This window comes from Natrix helvetica (assembly GCF_964273705.1).
Source record: "Natrix helvetica genome assembly, chromosome: 3".
Lineage (NCBI taxonomy): Eukaryota > Metazoa > Chordata > Lepidosauria > Squamata > Natricidae > Natrix > Natrix helvetica.
The window spans coordinates 98,234,030-98,251,596 of record NC_138549.1 but is presented as its reverse complement, the minus strand read 5'-3'; the positions used below and the strand labels follow the sequence as shown (position 1 = coordinate 98,251,596).

The 17,567-nt window shown below is 37.8% G+C and overlaps 1 protein-coding gene across 1 annotated transcript in view; it reads left to right on the top strand.

Moving 5' to 3' along the window:
* The window catches only part of MSH4 (mutS homolog 4), a gene marked incomplete at both ends in the record, with an annotated part of 80,909 nt that overhangs the window by 7,646 nt on the left and 55,696 nt on the right, over positions 1–17,567 (top strand). Inside the window, 4 exons of the mRNA XM_081949158.1 lie at positions 7,862–8,025; positions 9,622–9,732; positions 11,491–11,606; positions 15,169–15,342. Of these exons, the coding sequence (XP_081805284.1) occupies positions 7,862–8,025; positions 9,622–9,732; positions 11,491–11,606; positions 15,169–15,342 (565 nt within the window). The remainder of the gene's footprint in view (positions 1–7,861; positions 8,026–9,621; positions 9,733–11,490; positions 11,607–15,168; positions 15,343–17,567) is intronic.

The window sequence follows — 17,567 nt, the reverse complement described above, 5'->3', positions numbered from 1 at the left end:
AGTTGTCCTATTTTAAGAGACATACCATCTTAAGTATTGGTCAAATAATTTATTCACTCATTTTGACTACCTTTCGTAGGTCAGAAGAGCCAAAGATGACATTAATTTGAATGTCGAATAGTGGTTTAGAAAAAATTGTGTTGTTCAGCCAATGAAAAGTTCTTGCCAGGAATAAACACAGTCACTTTGCTGTGTTTTGCTCAGTAACAGGCACAGCAGGACGAAACATAGCCCTCGACATCTGTTCTCACTCTCAGCCACTCGAAGTCTCTTGAGAAACCTAAAGCAAGGTTTTAATTCTCCCATGTATAGTAATTCTATTGTCATGGCATGGTTGCAATATTTCTTCTATTATAGGAAGGGGAGCATATGAATTGCTGTTGTAACGGAACTATCTGTCATTCATAGAGAAAGGGGATGAATCAGTCAGGGGGCACTCAGAAGTTATCCATCCAAGCCCTGGTATTAAGACATTGTGGTAGTCAGATCAGGAAATAGGCATCCCAAGGATTATAAGAATACTACTTTACTGTAAGGACGTTGAATAGCCATAAATGAAAATGACCTGGTTTTGAATGTTAATAAAACAAAGGAGATCATTGTTGATTTTAGAAAGAGCCGGCATAGTCATACTCCACTTTGTATCAAGGCTGCAGCTGTGAAGGTGGTCAATAGCATTAAGTGTCTGGGAGTGCAGAAAACAGATAATCTGGTCTCTTCATACATTATCTTTAGTGAAGCATGCAAAACTAGTGTTTGCATTTCCTGCATCAGATGAGGAGGGCACATCTTTCTCCTCCTGTCCTGGCCACTTTTTACAAAGGCATTATAGAGACCATTTTAACAAATTGTATCACTGTTTGCTTTGGTGCTTTTGGTCACCAAGGGCCACGGTGGCTCAGTGGCTAAGATGCTGAGCTTGTCGATCAGAAAGGTCAGCAGTTCGGCGGTTCAAATCCCTAGCGCCGCGTAACGGAGTAAGCTCCTGTTACTTCTCCCAGCTTCTGCCAACCTAGCAGTTCAAAAACATGTAAAAATGCAAATGGAAAAATAGGAGCCGCTTTTGGTGGGAAGGTAACAGCGTTCTGTGCACCTTTGGTGTTTAGTCATGCTCGCCACATGACCACAGAGTCGTTTTTGGACAGTGCTGGCTCTTGAGCTTTGAAACAGAGATGAGCACTGTCCCCTAGAGTTGGAAGCGACTAGCACATATGTGCAAGGGGAACCTTTAACTTTACCTTGCTTTAGTGGCAGCAGTGCCTCAGATAGAAGGTCAATACAGAGAGTGGTAAGGCAGCTGAGAAGATTATAGAAAGCTCGCTTCCCGTTATTCTCTTATAAGCACTATGCGCTTAGGGTTTGAAGCATTGTTAGAGACCCCACACACTCACTTCACAGTTTGTTTCTATTGCTCCACTCTGGGAGGTGGTTTCAAAGTATCTATAGCAGGACTACTAGATTCTGTAACAGCTTTGTTCCTTATGCCAGTCATCTTGTAAATTTGCAATATTCTTTCCCCCCCACCATGATTATGCATACATTCGAACTAGACTGATGTTTCTCTGAGTAATATGTGTATGTGTGTTTGGGTGGGATATGTATAATGGTTATCTTTCGAGAGCAGAACGCAACAAAATTTCATTTTAATATTTACTGATAGGTGTACATTTAAAGTGACAATAAAGTTCTATTCTATTTCTTTTAGACCCCTGTTCATAGCAAATAGCATCATGGCAGGTTCTTTGCTTTCTTCCCCCTCATAGCTCCTTTCACAGGACTGAGTTCTGTTTAGTTCTTCCTAAATTGTTCATTCAAGGTTATCTCTTTGCTCCTCTATAATATGATACCTTAGTAGAAAATTATGCTGAAGGCAGTATTATTAATAAGATAGTCAGCATTCCTCTGAAGCTCTTGTAGTATTTCATTTTACATCAGAGATACTAACAAGATCTTCATTCTCATGGGAAAGAGAGATTGGTTAATAAATCAAGAAATGTGAATGGAGTAATTCCAGTTTGTATTTTTGATCAAACTCTCTTGATCACACTCAAACTACTGCAAAAGAGAAATGCAAAACACAAAACAGGCTCTAAACTTTTATATTACAATCCTATTCAAAATTGTTACATGACCGCCAACTGACCCAAGCAACCTACAGAGCTTTTCAATAAATTGCAAGATGCCAGAGATCAATACTGTACAATATAGTCCAGGATTGTGCTTTGGCAATGGCCCAGTCCTGGGAATGTATCTCCGAAATGTAAAAATTCATGGGTGTCGTGAGTGAAGAAGGCATCCTTTGTGAGGATCAAATACCAACACCTGCAAAGAACATATACTGTACATCAGTGGGCATAGCCTTTCCTGCTTGAATAAAATAGTTTTTGAATATTTTACTCTATAGCCATTAACCATGATATCAGCAACTGATGTCACTATCTTGTATTTATATATCTGGAAAACCTAAGAAATACAGTCATGACATCGGATACACTTCCATGAAAATTGCTCTCATTCAGATCATTTGATACTGTTTTAAAAATCATAAATAAAGGAAATGGTATAATGTCTTTGGATAGAAAACAATACTCAAGTCATCAAATATTATTGAAGTTTGCCCTGAAAGTCTAATTTTTTATAAAAGCATACCTGTTACAATGGCAGCTGCAGATAGGTAATTCTTTAAACTTAAAACAGTAGAAAACGCAAGCAACATACCACAAAAATAAGAATAAGCTGGTTGGTGCTCTCAATTGAGAATGAGAATGCCAGAAAACGGGACACTTTGAAGATATTATGTTTGCAGAGTAAAAGACATAGCAGAAAAACTATGTAACCCCCCACGCTCTACTTGCAAACAACAAGAATAATGTTGCTGGGCTCTGGTTACTGACACATATGGTTTGTACAAAGTTGTGTTGTATCCAACATCACACAACATTCATATGCAATGTGGATGCTTTGACTAGCAAACCAGACAAGCAGAAGAAAAGGAAGGAGAATGGTACACCATTACTTGCCTGCAGAGAAGGCAACCTCTCACTGTTGGTGTTTCTAATTTATCAAGATTTGACCTGACTGACATGATGTTTTATTTACTATTATTGTACTCGGTGCACGCTGAGTCTCAAGTTTGCATTTAATTTTTTTTAAAAAACCAATTGAGTTTGGTTTGCTGCTGAGCTTTATATTGTTTATGATTGCATTCTGTATATTTGTTCACCACTCTGTGGTTTAGACTGCATAGCATGATGATCTCATTTTGCTTTCTTTGCCAAGAGCCCATTTCAGCCTAGCTGCACCCATAAATAAAGGTACCAGCTTAAACTGAATTCCCTTGTTAAAACATTAATAATATCAGTGTTCCCAAAAAGTTGCTGAACAATCTGATGACCCTTAAATATGCTAAACTATAATTCACTGATTGTTATATAATCTAGTAGGTGGCTGTAATAATTGGTCCAAACTGTTCTTGCTATAATATGTTCGGCCAACATAGCAATGTCAGTAGCATGGAGAAGGATGTTAAGCAATCATAAATTATGCCCATGGAGTTTATAATTCATGTTTAAAAATACATTTTTAAATAATAGGAAAAACTTCTTATTTCCTGTTATTTCAAACAATTAGCAAGCATATGTTCAACACCTTCGAGATAATTTACAGGAACCTAAATATATTAATAATTTGCATGGCTTTTGATGTATTTGATGATTGTTGTATTTTTCTTCTTTTATGTAGTTGTTTAACTGGACAGCAGAGGGCAATATAAAGTTACACTAGAATTTTAAAATTATTTTTATTGAAAGAGCTAGAAATATGATGTTAGTTACGATATAAAAGAACTGTAGTTGAATAGCACCTGCAGGAGAGGAGAACATTTTGAAATAAAGTACTTTATGTTGGGATTCCAGTCAGTGTTTCTGAATTAAAATGTTAGAGACTTCTCAGATATATAATCCTGAAAATACTAGGTTTTGTTTCTGCTATTCCAAATATAATTTGTACAAATTCTTATGTTCAGATTCAACAAATATCTATATAGAATTATAGATATGAAAGGTGTTATTCAATTTATCAAATCCAATTACTGCTCAGTACAGGAATATAACTTAAAATATTCCAGATTGTTTACAGTTTAGTCTTGCTTAATACTTATGGCAGCCAGCCCACCTTTAATCTTGCAAATAAGCATAACATGAGTACTTTTACAGAGACTTGGTTGACATACATGTTATTATATATTACTTCCAGAATTTTCCCAAAATCTATCAAGAAAAATCCATTAAGGAAGACAAAATAAGAAATGGATGAGATTAGTCTTCCAAGATGGTAACAGGATGATCTCTTTATGATTTTTATTTAGATGTCAGCATGACTACCTTAGGGACATGGTGGCTCACTGTCTAAGACGCTGAGCTTGTTGATCAGAAAGGTTGGCTGTTTGAATCCCTAGCGCCGCGTAATGGAGTGAGCTCCTGTTATTTGTCCCAGCTTCTGCCAACCTAGCAGTTTGAAAGCATTTAAAAATGCAAGTATAAAAAATAGGAACCACCTTTGGTGGGAAGGTAACAACGTTCCATGCGTCTTCTCGGTTTAGTCATGCTGGCCATAAGACCACGGAGATGTCTTTGGACAGCGCTGGCTCTTCAGCTTTGAAACGGAGATGAGAACTGTCCCCTAGAGTGGGAGGGGAACCTTATACCTTTACCTTTAAGGTAGGTATAATTTACCTATCTTAAAATATAAATGTCAGAGAGACTACCCTAAACTTGATTCTTTAGGATCTTGATGCAGGGAACACCCAGGAGGCAGTTAGAGTCGAAGTGGTGTCAAACTTCATGAATGTTTATTGGACATACAGTACCCTAAAACATATAACAGAATTTTAAATAGATTTTTAAAAATTGTTTTAAGGTTTTATATTGCACTTTAATTTTGTGACGGTAAGCCACCTAGAGTTGCCACAGTGAGATGGGTGATATAGAAGTTTAATAATGTAATAATAATAATAATATTTTTTTAAAAAACATAATTAAAGCCATTAATACATGGACAGTTCCAGTGATACGCTGCTCAGCTGGAATCATCAACTGGACTGGCTGAACTGGAAAACCTGGACCGGAAAACACACAAACTTTTGAATATGTACCATGCTTTACATCCACGAAGTGACATCGACAGGTTGTACCTGCCAAGAAAAATAGGGGGTAGGGGGCTATTGCAAATCCATCAAACTGTAGAAGAAGAAAAACGAAGTTTGAATGATTATGTGAACCAAAGTACGGAAAAATTGCTGCAGGCCGTGAAAACGCAGAACAGTGTAAAAACGACAGAAACAAAGGCAGAATATAAGGAAAAACAGCTGGATGACAGATTAAATAGATAGAAAACCAAAGCTTTGCATGGACAGCACTTGAAAAACATTGAACGAAAATGTGATGACAAGTTGACATGGACATGGCTTAAAATGGGAACTATCAAGAAAGAAACGGAAGGTTTAATATTGGCTGCTCAAGAACAAGCACTACAAACTAATGCCATGAAAGCAAAGATACAAAAATCCACTGACAATCCAAACTGCCGACTTTGCAATAACAAAGTCGAAACTGTTTCACATTTAATATGTGAATGCAGCAAAATTGCACAAACTGATTACAAAGCTAGACATGACCGAGTTGCTAAATTAATCCACTAGTCACTAGGTAAAAAATATGATTTACTTGTATCCAGAAAGTCATGGGAACATAAAGTGAAAAAAGTTATTGAAATGAGAAGGTGAAGATCTTGTGGGACTTTCTAATACAAACGGATCGTCATTTGGAGCACAACACGCCAGATATCACGGTTGTAGAGTGCCGAAATGTACAGTTCATTGATATCGCTGTTCCTGGAGATGCCAGAGTCGAAGAAAAAGAACTAGAAAAAATAATGAAATATCGCGACCTGCCCATCGAAACTACACGGCTATGGATGAAGCATGTAACAGTGATACCCATTGTCATCGGGGCACTTGGCACCATGTCCAAGAATTTTACAAGATACATCAACAAATTGCAGCTTCCGGCAATAACACCAAAAAACTGCGCTACTCGAAACATCTTATATTTTAAGTAGGTACTTGATTGATACCTAGGACGCTGGCAGCAAACTGTATCAACCATTAGCACCAGTCAATGGCATTTGTGATGCATTTTTGAATGTTCAGTTGGCTGAGTTTCATGTTTAATGAATACAATAAATAATAATAATAAATAAAAATAATCACATCTGCTGTTTAATGGAAGGGGAAGGCTTGCTAAAGGCTTACTTTGTAGCATCAATCCTCCTCAAATAGTCATTCATTAGATTTCTTCAGCATAGTACAGGGATTATTGATGTCTGCCTTGAAAAGCAGTACTCTCAAAGTTTTGCTCTGCAAGATTTGTGTTGTGCTTTTATTGCTATATCAAGGTGGTTCAGTGTATGAAATAACAGGTTAATGCAATTAGTAAGTGAATAAATTTCTACAGTTCCATTTGCCAACCTCTTTGCAAGGTACACCAATAGGGAACGGATTTCAATAAATGAGCGGGAGGCTATAATTTCTTTTTCTTCCGATTCTGGGATGGGAACATTTCCACATGAAGATAATATTTAATTAGCCAAGAACAATCCAGTTTGCTTCCATTTAGTTCTTCTCTTTAGGCACAGCTAGGTAATTATATGTATTATGTGAAAAATGAATAGGTATGAATTGAACATATTTTACTAACATTAATTTTCATGTTAGAGATGGTCTGAGTTATAAAACAATTATAATTACACAAAAGAAGTTTCTGAAACCTGTGATATGGTATTTTTAAGCAAATGGAAATGTTTACATTTAAATCCCATTTGGAAGAAAAGAAACCTCAAGAAAAATATCTCAAACGATTGTGTGCTAACGATTGTAGCAACGTAAACCCACAATTAAATTGCAAGACCCAAGCCTAGCAAAGGCTGAGAAAGGAATTGGCAGGAAGTTAATAGCTCAATATAAAGAACAATGTTTAAAGAGTACTGGAAAAATAGGTGATGATGTATGTTATTTAAAAAACATACTCTAATTCTGCACAGTAATTCAGAAAGCAACAACATGAAGAATATAATTATATTTGGGGGATGTATTTGTTTTCCATAAACCGATAATAGCCTGAAGAAACAATGAGAAGACAAGCATGTTCCAGACGTAAAGACTGCATTCTACCAATGAGAGGAAAAAGCACCCCCCCCCCAAAAAAAGTGTAAATTTAAACCTGAAATAATAAATGTAAATTTAGACCTAAAGCACTAAATTTTATAATATAATCCCTCAAGGAAAATCAGAATTCATATCCAGTTGTTTCCTAGTTGTTTATTTGTTCAATGCTGAAAAATATAGTTGATTTTTTAAAATCAACTTACAATTTGATACATTGATTATTTTGCATTTGCCTACTGGTATTTTTGTCTATTATGTATGCCAAATTTTTAAGAGTTCTGGTGTTTGTAGGACAATTATTTTAAATACCAGTGACAATCACCAAATGCCACTCATTATAAATGCCATCCATTTTGTAGGAATGGTCCTTGGTGCTCTCTGAGCTTGGTTGTTTTCTTGCAGACATTTCAGCATCCAAACTAAATAACATCTTCAGTGCTAGGTGCTGCTAGATGATGATACTGATGGTATTACCTGCTTGGGGTAATGAAATGTCTGTAAGAACGCAACCAAGCTCAGAGAGAATCAAGGATCCCTCATTTCAGCCCTGAGCTACAAATATTCTCCTTTATTGATTTTTGTAAAACTTTTTCAGAGCAGGTATTAGCTCAGTCAGTACTCTAAATGTCTCTTTCACAGTTACATCATCTTCAGCAGTCTCCACTCACAGTATTGCATCAGTTATCGTGGCTGTAATAGAAGGGAGAGGATTTGCTAGAGGTGAAGTGGGAATGGCCAGTATTGATCTAAAAAATCCAGAAGTAGTACTATCTCAGTTTGCTGATAATACAACATATACCAAGGTAAAATCTGAATACTGTAATCTTCTTTGTGATATAAACAGCTAAGATACTTGCACTGAATCAACAGGATTATGTATAGCCATTGTTCTGGCCAATTGCATTAGAATTCTAAATTTTTCTGATTGCTTTTTATTGACATTAGAATTGAACTTGCTTGATTACAAAATCATTATGTGCCAAACCGCATGTGCCAAATCCAAATAAACATTGTTATATATAACAGTTTACGGTTTATATATAACAATAAATCATAGTTGTAGAAAATAGTGCTTCAATAGCACCTACTCATCCAATAAGATCTGGTAGAAAGGGCTCCCTCCATATTCCTTTATTCAGGAAAGACCATTTACAGAGACCACAAAATTATTCTCCCCAATTGCTGTACCCTTTCTATATAACAGCTTCTTCCCAGTTATCTGAATTGCCCCTACAACTGTCTAGGGAGGCCATTATAACATGGTTAATATATCATCCAGCTTTGAAAGCCTGAATCTGTGAACTTCTCTCTGGCCATGAAAGATTTATTTTAGTTAAAGAAAATGGTAGTTAATATGATTAATGTTATATGTATTGGTTATGATATCAATTAAATGTTTTGATTTTTTAATTGCAATGCTTTAATGGGATTCATTAAAACTCATTAATGGGAGGTGGGATCTATGTCACTCATAGCTCTTGGAATCGTCTATGAACCAAGAAAGAAAGAAAGAATGAGAACATGTGGGGTTTCAGGCACTATGGAAATTTATCAGGCTGAGACCAACAATGAATGAAACCAGAGTCCATTGTGTATTGAAAGAGAACCCAATAGTAGCCTCTAGAAAACTTGGAGAGAAAGACAGTGGTAACAGCATTCTGGCATGAAGGGTTGAGATCTCCCATTGCTTGAAATCTACAGTCCAGAGCAAGAGAAGTTTCTTCTCCAATTGATGGATGGGACTAGATTTCTTTTTTTGTTGTTTGTATCAGAAATAAGCAAAATTTATGGAAGGCATATTTACTGCAGTACTGCCTGACAGAGAATGCTGAAACATTGATAGTCAATTGGAGTTATACAATACAATAATACAATACAATACAATAGTAGAGTTGGAAGGGACCTTGGAGGTCTTCTAGTCCAACCCCCTGCCTAGGCAGGAAACCCTATACCGTTTCAGACAAATAGCTATCCAACATCTTCTTAAAGACTTCCAGTGTTGGGGCATTCACAACTTCTGGAGGCAGTTATAGTCAATGGGAGCACAACAACTACATTTTATAAACAGTTTTGGTAGAACATGCAAATCTTTGCCGTTGCGTTCTTCTAAAATAATTGTTAAAGCTTGCTGAGCATTTGGTGATAGGCCAAAGTTGGCTGGATGTTCCCATCTACTTAAGGAAAACAGAGTTTAAATACATGTAATTGCCTCAGTCTTTCCTGTATATACAGTCTTTCCTGTATATATTGCCTCTAGTATTTTAAGTCTAGATGCAGAAATGTGTTTATTTTTCTGGCATTATATGAGTAAATACAATATTTTTTAAAAAATAAAGCTATGTGTTCTGAACATTATTCAAACAGACCTTTTAAACTAAACTGTCTTGTACATTTTCTAGGTTATCACCAAACTCAGAATTTTAACACCCTTAGAAATAATAATGTCAAATACTGCCTGTGATTCAGGAAATGCAACAAAACTGTACACTTTGATAGCAGAAAATTTCAAGGTATGTTTAAAATGCCTTACTAGTTTATTTTTAAACATTATACTTGTAGTTATTTCCCAATTTTATAGAGCCTTTGGTTATATCTAGATCTGGAGGCACTCCGGCTGGAAGGCAGAAAGTAGAATTCACTATCCATTTATCCTTTCATCACACCATGTGAAAAGATATAAATAAATGTATCTCAAGGAAAGCAGTTCTATATTAGTTTGGATACATCTGCACTTGCATCTAGTTTTCTGTGGTTGAAGTCCTTTCTCTGATTTAGAAAGACAAGTTTGATGATCTTATGGCCCCTGAAATACCTTTCCAAGGGCCATAATATAATATTGACTCTGTGTGAATAGAAATAAAATTATAATCAAATGGCTAGGTGTAATAAAGATGAAGTTCCTTTTTCTCTTAGTCATTTATCTATGATATGCCAGATCAATGCCTTTATTTGGGATTATATCCTAGATAATAAATGTTTCACAAACATACCAGTGGTGGGTTTCAATTTTTTTTACTACCCATTCTGTGGGCATGGCCTGTTTTGTGGGTATGGCTTGGCGATCATGTGACTGGGTGGGCATGGCCAACTTGTAAAATGTAGTGAAACTCACTTAACAATGCTCTTGCTTAGCAACCAAGATGTTGGCTCAGAAACTCTGGCATTTGAAGTGCGCAAGTCTTAAAGCTGTCAAGTTACAAGACCCTTGCATTGCTGTCCTAGTGTCTCTCCACTCTCTATTAGTTCTTCAAAATTTTCATATTCTTTCCAATCTGCATAATGCATATCTTAAGTCTTTATATGACTATCAATTCAACTTTTCCCCCCATTAATAATCCCACGCATTCTATTCCAGGTATTTCTATAACTGTAAGTTGTAGCAGTTGTTATGCAGGTCACCACACGGCCCTGTCCAATTTTGCAACCTTTTTTCCCCAGTGACTGTTAAGTGAATCACTGTGTACTTTAATCAAACACTGTGATTGTTAGGTGAATGCAGCAATCAATAAGGAATCCATTGTCCACAATGAGTGGGGTTTTCTTTTGTTTTTTGCTGGAAACCAGAAGTAAACACCAGTTTCTGGCAAAAAAAAATCATGGTTGTGACTGCAGGATGCTGCAAATGGATGTAAATGTAGACAAATTGCCAAATCCCAAAATATTGACCCATTACTGCAGGTTGGGGGATGAAGTGACCATCAGAACTTTGAAACCTGGTGGTAAGTAGCCCTGGAAAATTCTATTGTAACTTCAAACAGTCACTAAGCAACTGGTCGCAAGTCGAAGACTGTTTGTACAGATCTGTATAAATATAAAAAATCTCAGATTTGGAAATCATAGGTCAATAGTGTGAGTCCTGCAAAGAACTAGCAAACTAGCATCAGAGATATCATGACTTTCTTGGGAATTGTAAGCAAGAGTAGCACTGAAACAGAAAGCAAAATGGGAATTGTTCTCGTCTTTTCCTATGCCCAGACAAGATAATCTTGTGCTCTGCCTCAACATAATTGTGTTTGTACAATAAAAAATTTTCTTTAAAAAAATGTAGTTGTATATGCATGCTAGAACTGTCACCTATGAGCTTTACAAATATAGACAATCACTATAAATCAGCAAAGGTAATATATACATCTGAATCAATCCGATAGCAAATTCCTATTTTGCCTTTTATCAGTATTTGAACCTAAATAACTTAGTTTTTATTACTTTTAAATATTGGTAATACATTACAACTGTTTATTGTAATGATGCCTTTGCTTCCTTTTCAGAATGTGACTTTTACCACAGTCCAGAGAAAATATTTTAATGAAACCAAAGGTTTGGAATACATTGAACAATTATGTACACCAGAATTCAGCACTGTTTTAATGGAAGTTCAGTCCAAGTATGTATGTTCTAAAAATAATTCATTCACTTTAGTTTACTGTATTGTTGATCATTTTTCAGTTAGTAACCTGAGAATACTACCTATAACTCTTCTTTTCTTCTATTTGACTCAATAAGTATTTTTAAATATAACATCACGGGTATTGACTTTGACCCAAGTTGTGTTTTATACTGAAATGGATCCACAGGACATGAATAAAAGTTCCAGTAGTTGCCTTTGTGTGGGCCTCTTGGGACCATGAAAAAACATGGGATGTGCCATGCAAGAATATTGTGAACATGCTGGATAATCAACAAATGAAAGCTGCTATATTTCCTAGTTAATTTGGATTCAGCTGTTACTTTGTAATTATTTTCCTAGCAGATGATTCATTTACGAATTACTCTCCTTTTGCTGTCACCATGACTGTGTCTTAGTTCGCATGATAATATCATTGTCAGGTGCAAGAAATCAGGAACCATGGTTGTTCAAAGGAATGCATGTTTATTTCATGCCAATCCTAAATAAGAATCTGAAGTACTAGCAGTCAAGGAAAATTGGGGGTAGGTAACGGTCAGTGGAGTTCAAGAGGGGCTGGTCATGGATCTCTTGTCCGTGCAAAGGGATTCCAAACGGATGATGCACTTGACCTCTAACTTGGGTTCAGCCTGGTCATCCCCTACATCAATTCTGCAAAAGAATTATTATTTGCTAAATAAACTCTTAATCTGAGTAACTGGGTAGGGTTTATAAGTATCAGTTTCAATGTTAAACTAAGTTCAGTGGGACTAAATTTGATTTTAAAACCTGAGCTATAATGAACTTCCAAGTAAATATGTTTGGGATCTTTGGTTAGGTAGTTCTTAAATAATTGTAATGACATAAAAATAACTATTTCCATGTAGTTTTCCCTAATGGTTGCATTCATTATAAAAACCCACAAAATGAACTTTCAGTCTTCTATCTCAGTTTCTTAAGAACTAGGAATTGTAGTCTTACCCTGAAGTTTAACATCTCTATCTAGAATTTTTTCCCCAGTAGAGGCAATATTATTTCTCTCAACTGAAAAACCATATAATATAAAGCACGAGGGATTGTAAAATTATGGGTCAATCTAGAGCAGTGTTTCTCAAACTTGGTGACTTTAAGTCCTGTGGACTTCAACTCCCAGAATTCCCCAGCCAGCTATGCTGGCTGGGGGATTCTGGGAGTTGAAGTCCACAGGACTTAAAGTCGCCAAGTTTGAGAAACACTGATCTAGAGGGAGATCACAAAGCCATAATTAGTCTACAAGGGAAGTGATGGGGTGCATGGGTTACGGAGCCAATAGAATGGAAGAAAATGTGTAGCAGAGCTGCACAGGGTCAGGACATCTGTGCACAGAAGGTATCAGGAGAGGAACACCTTGTGGCTGGTCTTGCAGACGAGAGATCTGGAATTGCTGAACATCTCACTAGGTTATGGCTTCCACTTTTCCTTTGAGACCAAATTTGGATCTGTTGTCCTCTTCCACCTAAATCCTTAATGTTTGCTGATATATAATAAATGAATGCCAAACCATATTTTTCTAGCTGAACTGAATGATGTTTTGATCTGAATGTAGCAATTGATTAGGAACGTGCTGGATGGAAACTAAACAGAAAATTACTGTTATATTAATTGTGTATCACTGCTCTTGCCTAGCCTTTTTAAAATAATAGCCTGAATGCTTTTAATAGCATTGTGTTTTGATATTGTTATTTCATGATTTTATTTTATGCCACCCATAGTAATATGAAATGGGTGATCATATAACTATGATTTATAAATAAGATTAATTTTCCAAAAGATAGATATTATATATCTATCATCTATCATACACTATGCATAAGTCATCTTTATTTTTCCAATTTTATGTCTTCTTTTGAGTAAGTTTTTATTCTCCTTGAGTGTTGAGCTCATTAGAAAGATTCTGGACTATATCCACTTTCTGCCTTAAATGTATTTATTTCACTTTTATCTCCCCTTTAAGACATTTAGAGTGCGATTTAGGATTCCTGACCATAAATTGCACCAAATAAGAGTGAATTGCTATGCTAACTCAGTGAAATTCATTTCTCAATTCTGGAGATGGATTTGAATTGACCTTTTCACATTTAAGTGCAACATTCTAGAAAAATATGCAGTTCATTAAAGACTTTAATGTATGCATAAATTTTCTAAATTGGAAAAACTCCAATTGCATACTATCCAAATTGTTTCAACCTGTCGTTACTGAAAGCCTGATACTATTTATTTTATTTATTGTGATGTCTGTGGTGACAGATGCTTTTTGAAAATTATCTGATTGTCCACAAGGAAATTGTAAGATTACTGTAGAATGGAAAAACATTACAACTTTGCTTATTAAATGGAAATTATTTATTGTCTTTTGTCATATTTGTTTTTGAAGATAGCAATAGCACTTAGCCTTATATACTGCTTCACAGTGCTTTACAGACCTCTCTAAGGTTTACAGAGTTAGCATTTTGTCCCCAACAATCCTCATTCCATCCTTATGGAAGGCTGGAAGGCTGAGTCAACCTTGAGCTGTTCAGAATCAAATTCCTCGAGTGAGCAGTAAATTATCCTGCAGTATTGCATTCTAACCACTGCGCCACCATGATCCTAATCAGATCAAGATTCCAGTCAGAATTTCTGGAAAGTCCTCTGTTTAATTAAGTAGTAACCTTAGAGCAGGGATGTCAAACTCTGTTTCACTGAGGACTGCATCAGGGTTGTGTTTGACCAGAGGGAACCATGGTGGGCATGGCCAGGGTAGGCATGGCCAGCTCGATCTCACTCGTGTCGGGGCACCTGTGGCAACCTAAGTACTCTGCCAACGAAAACGAGCTCCTGAGATCCATTTTCAGCTGCGACAACTGCCTGCAATCCTCTGCCAGCCAAAAAGGGAGCTCGCATGCCAGCTCCGTTTTCACTGGCAGAAACACTGAGGGCCAATCCTTCACTGGGCAGCCCCATAGGCAAGGTCAAAGCACCCTGCTGGCTGCATCCAGCCCCCGGGCCTTGAGTTTGATACCCCTGCTTTAGAGGAAACCCAGTCTGGGTGGAAATGTTAAAAAACCATAGAGATTTATGTGCAGCTTCCTTTCCTTCAGATTTTGTCTTTCAAAATGGAGTCCATTTTTATTTTCCAAAAGTCAATGGTAATAAATTTTGTAATAAATCTACAAAAAGCTTTCATTTCATGTGAGAGCTAGTGTTATGTAGTTATTAATGTGGACCAGCACTGAAGAGATTGCAGTTCAGGTTCATTCTCAGTGGTGGAAGCTCACTGAATGACTTTGGACCAATCAGTCTTTCAGATCAACCGATCTTGCAGGGTTGTAGTTGTGAAGAAAAAGTTGTAGAAGGAGTATAATTATTTTAAAGGTCCTGAAGAAAAGCCAAAATATACATCTAGTAAATAGATAAAACAAATTATCTACGTAATATTTTCGTGTTATACCCAGCAAAATTGGTGGCCCTAAATCTTAAAAGCTAGGATAATATAATGTGTTATTTAAATTGTATTTTCGTTCATTTGATTATCATTTCTTAGGTATTACTCTCTCGCTGCTGTTGCTGCTTTGCTGAAATACGTTGAATTCATTCAAAATTCAGTTTATGCACCTAAGTCACTTAAGATTCGTTTCCATGGAAGTGAACAAACAGCAATGATTGATTCAACATCAGCCCTAAATCTTGAATTAATTACTAACAATAGAGATCCTAGGTGAGATATTTTTGTTTCAAATTCTAAACTGTGGAGAATATATGACAATTATGTTTACAATTATGATATACGGTAGTGTTTGGATACAAGTCTGTATTTTAAAGATAGTGAACATACATTTTCCGTCATTAACATATTTAAAGGAAGATGATAGAACATAAAAAAGGTAAAGTTTTCCCTATCCAGTCATGTCTGACTCTAGGGCACGGTATTCATCTCCATTTCTTGTCCAAGGGAGCCAGCATTGTCTGAATACAATTTCCATGGTCATGTGGCCAGCATGACTATACACCAAAGGCACATGTAATGCTGTTATTTTTCCACCTATTAATCTACTTGCATTTGTATGTTTTTGAGTTGCTAGGTAGGCGGGAGCTGGGGCATGTAATGGGAGCTCACCCAGTTGCATGGAACTCAGGTCCAAAACTTAAGGTTCTCCATAGTGGTGGAGGTAGCATCCAGACTGGGTTGACCTTCATCCACTCATTGCGAGGACTGAGCCTGACAGTTAATTAAAACCATGCCCCATGTCACTAGGCAAAGCCCAGTTCCGACTCAGTCCCTCAATGAGGAAGGATGCACCATCGCTTTATTCTGAGACTCAAACAACAAAAACTGAAATATTGGATTGTTAGTACATGTGGAAAAGAACCCTGAACGGCTTAAAACTTTTTCGGAGTAGGAGCCTTGTGGGCCTGTGCCTGTAAGCCCCCTGGGGGGCATAAAGGCTGTGAAGGTGGGAGCTGTTTTTAAAAATTGGTGCCTGCTGACATTCACCTAAGTGAGGCTCAAATGGCTCTGGGGGCTGCGAATTTCACCTTGCGGCAAAATCGCCACTATCGTCTCCGTGCTAGCCTCGCCATCAGTTCCCTCTGCTTGAGTTTGCTTGCCTCACGCTAGTTACAGCCAGGCTCGACAAAACACTCCACCGCTCCTGTTCACAGTCGAGCGGTGAACCGCAGTAGCAATTAACTCTCGAGATCTATTAGGCTACCGCGGAGCGACCCGGGCCTCTAAAACGCAGCGCATCCCTCAGCGAGGCATCTAAAAGGCGAATTCCACTATACGAGGCAGCGTATAAAAAAGGCGCGAAGCTCCATTTTCTTTGTATTTTCGCACCTTTTTTCCCTTTTCAAAATGGCGGCCGCCAATACCACCGAGCCATTGGACACTAACTGAGTTCCTGAGCAAGTTCAGAGCCCTCAGATGGTGGAAGGACAGGAAGGACAGGGATGCTCCCAATCAGCCCCCCATACCTTCAACTCCCAGTGCTTCTGGCACTGCACAGGGGGACAAGGAGTCTGTAAAGTCTTCTGCCAAGGCTAGCAGATCAAAAAAGCCTAATAAACCGGCTTCTGGTTATGAGAAAAGGAAGGAAAAAGCCTTGGAGCACCTCCACAAAAAGGATGGATCTAAAAATCCCCTTCTTTGAGTGCTACTGGTACTCCACAGCTTGCTCAAATGCAACTCGCCTTGCAGCTTTCTCCTGGTCACAGGCAGGGCAGGGAGGCTGCACTTAACCCTCTATTCCCCATAGATGTTTCTGGCATTTGGGGGCCTGCCCAGGAGATAAATTCCCCTGCACCTCCTGCATCACGCCCCCAACTTGCCAGAGGATGGACACTATGCTATCTACTTCAACTGCACCACCTGCCTTATCAGGCATTAACCAGCCAAATCCCCTAGGCATGATAAACTTTCAGGACATCATTGCAAATGCAATTTCCCAGGGGATAGCAGCTGGGTTGCAGCAGCGGGATACTCAACCCCCAAAACAAACTACACAAGCTCCAGCACCTGAGCGGCCAACGGCGCCTCTAACTCCTTTGTCTACAGCGAATATTACCACACCACATGATGAATCATCAGCTGATGATTCTGGTTCTGAGGAAGGAGAAATCAAGGAAGCTGAAATGTCAGAGGATGAGGGCAGGGAGCCAAACCAAAAGTCCTTCTCTGGCCTTTTTCCTCCAACACTATTCCCATCATTGTTATACAAGGCCAAAATGGCCTCAAAATTTGGTTCCCAGCCAACGCAGACTACTCCTCGACCTACTGCTGTCTCGGCTGACACCCTTTTTTCTGAGCAAGAGACTCCATCGGAGACAATACCGACTCCTAAGATCTTCACTGATCTCGTCCAACGTCAGTGGGAAGCCCCCACCTCTGGCCCAACTCCATCGGCTTCAGACAAAAAGTTCTTTAACGTGGCCAATGACTTGGCC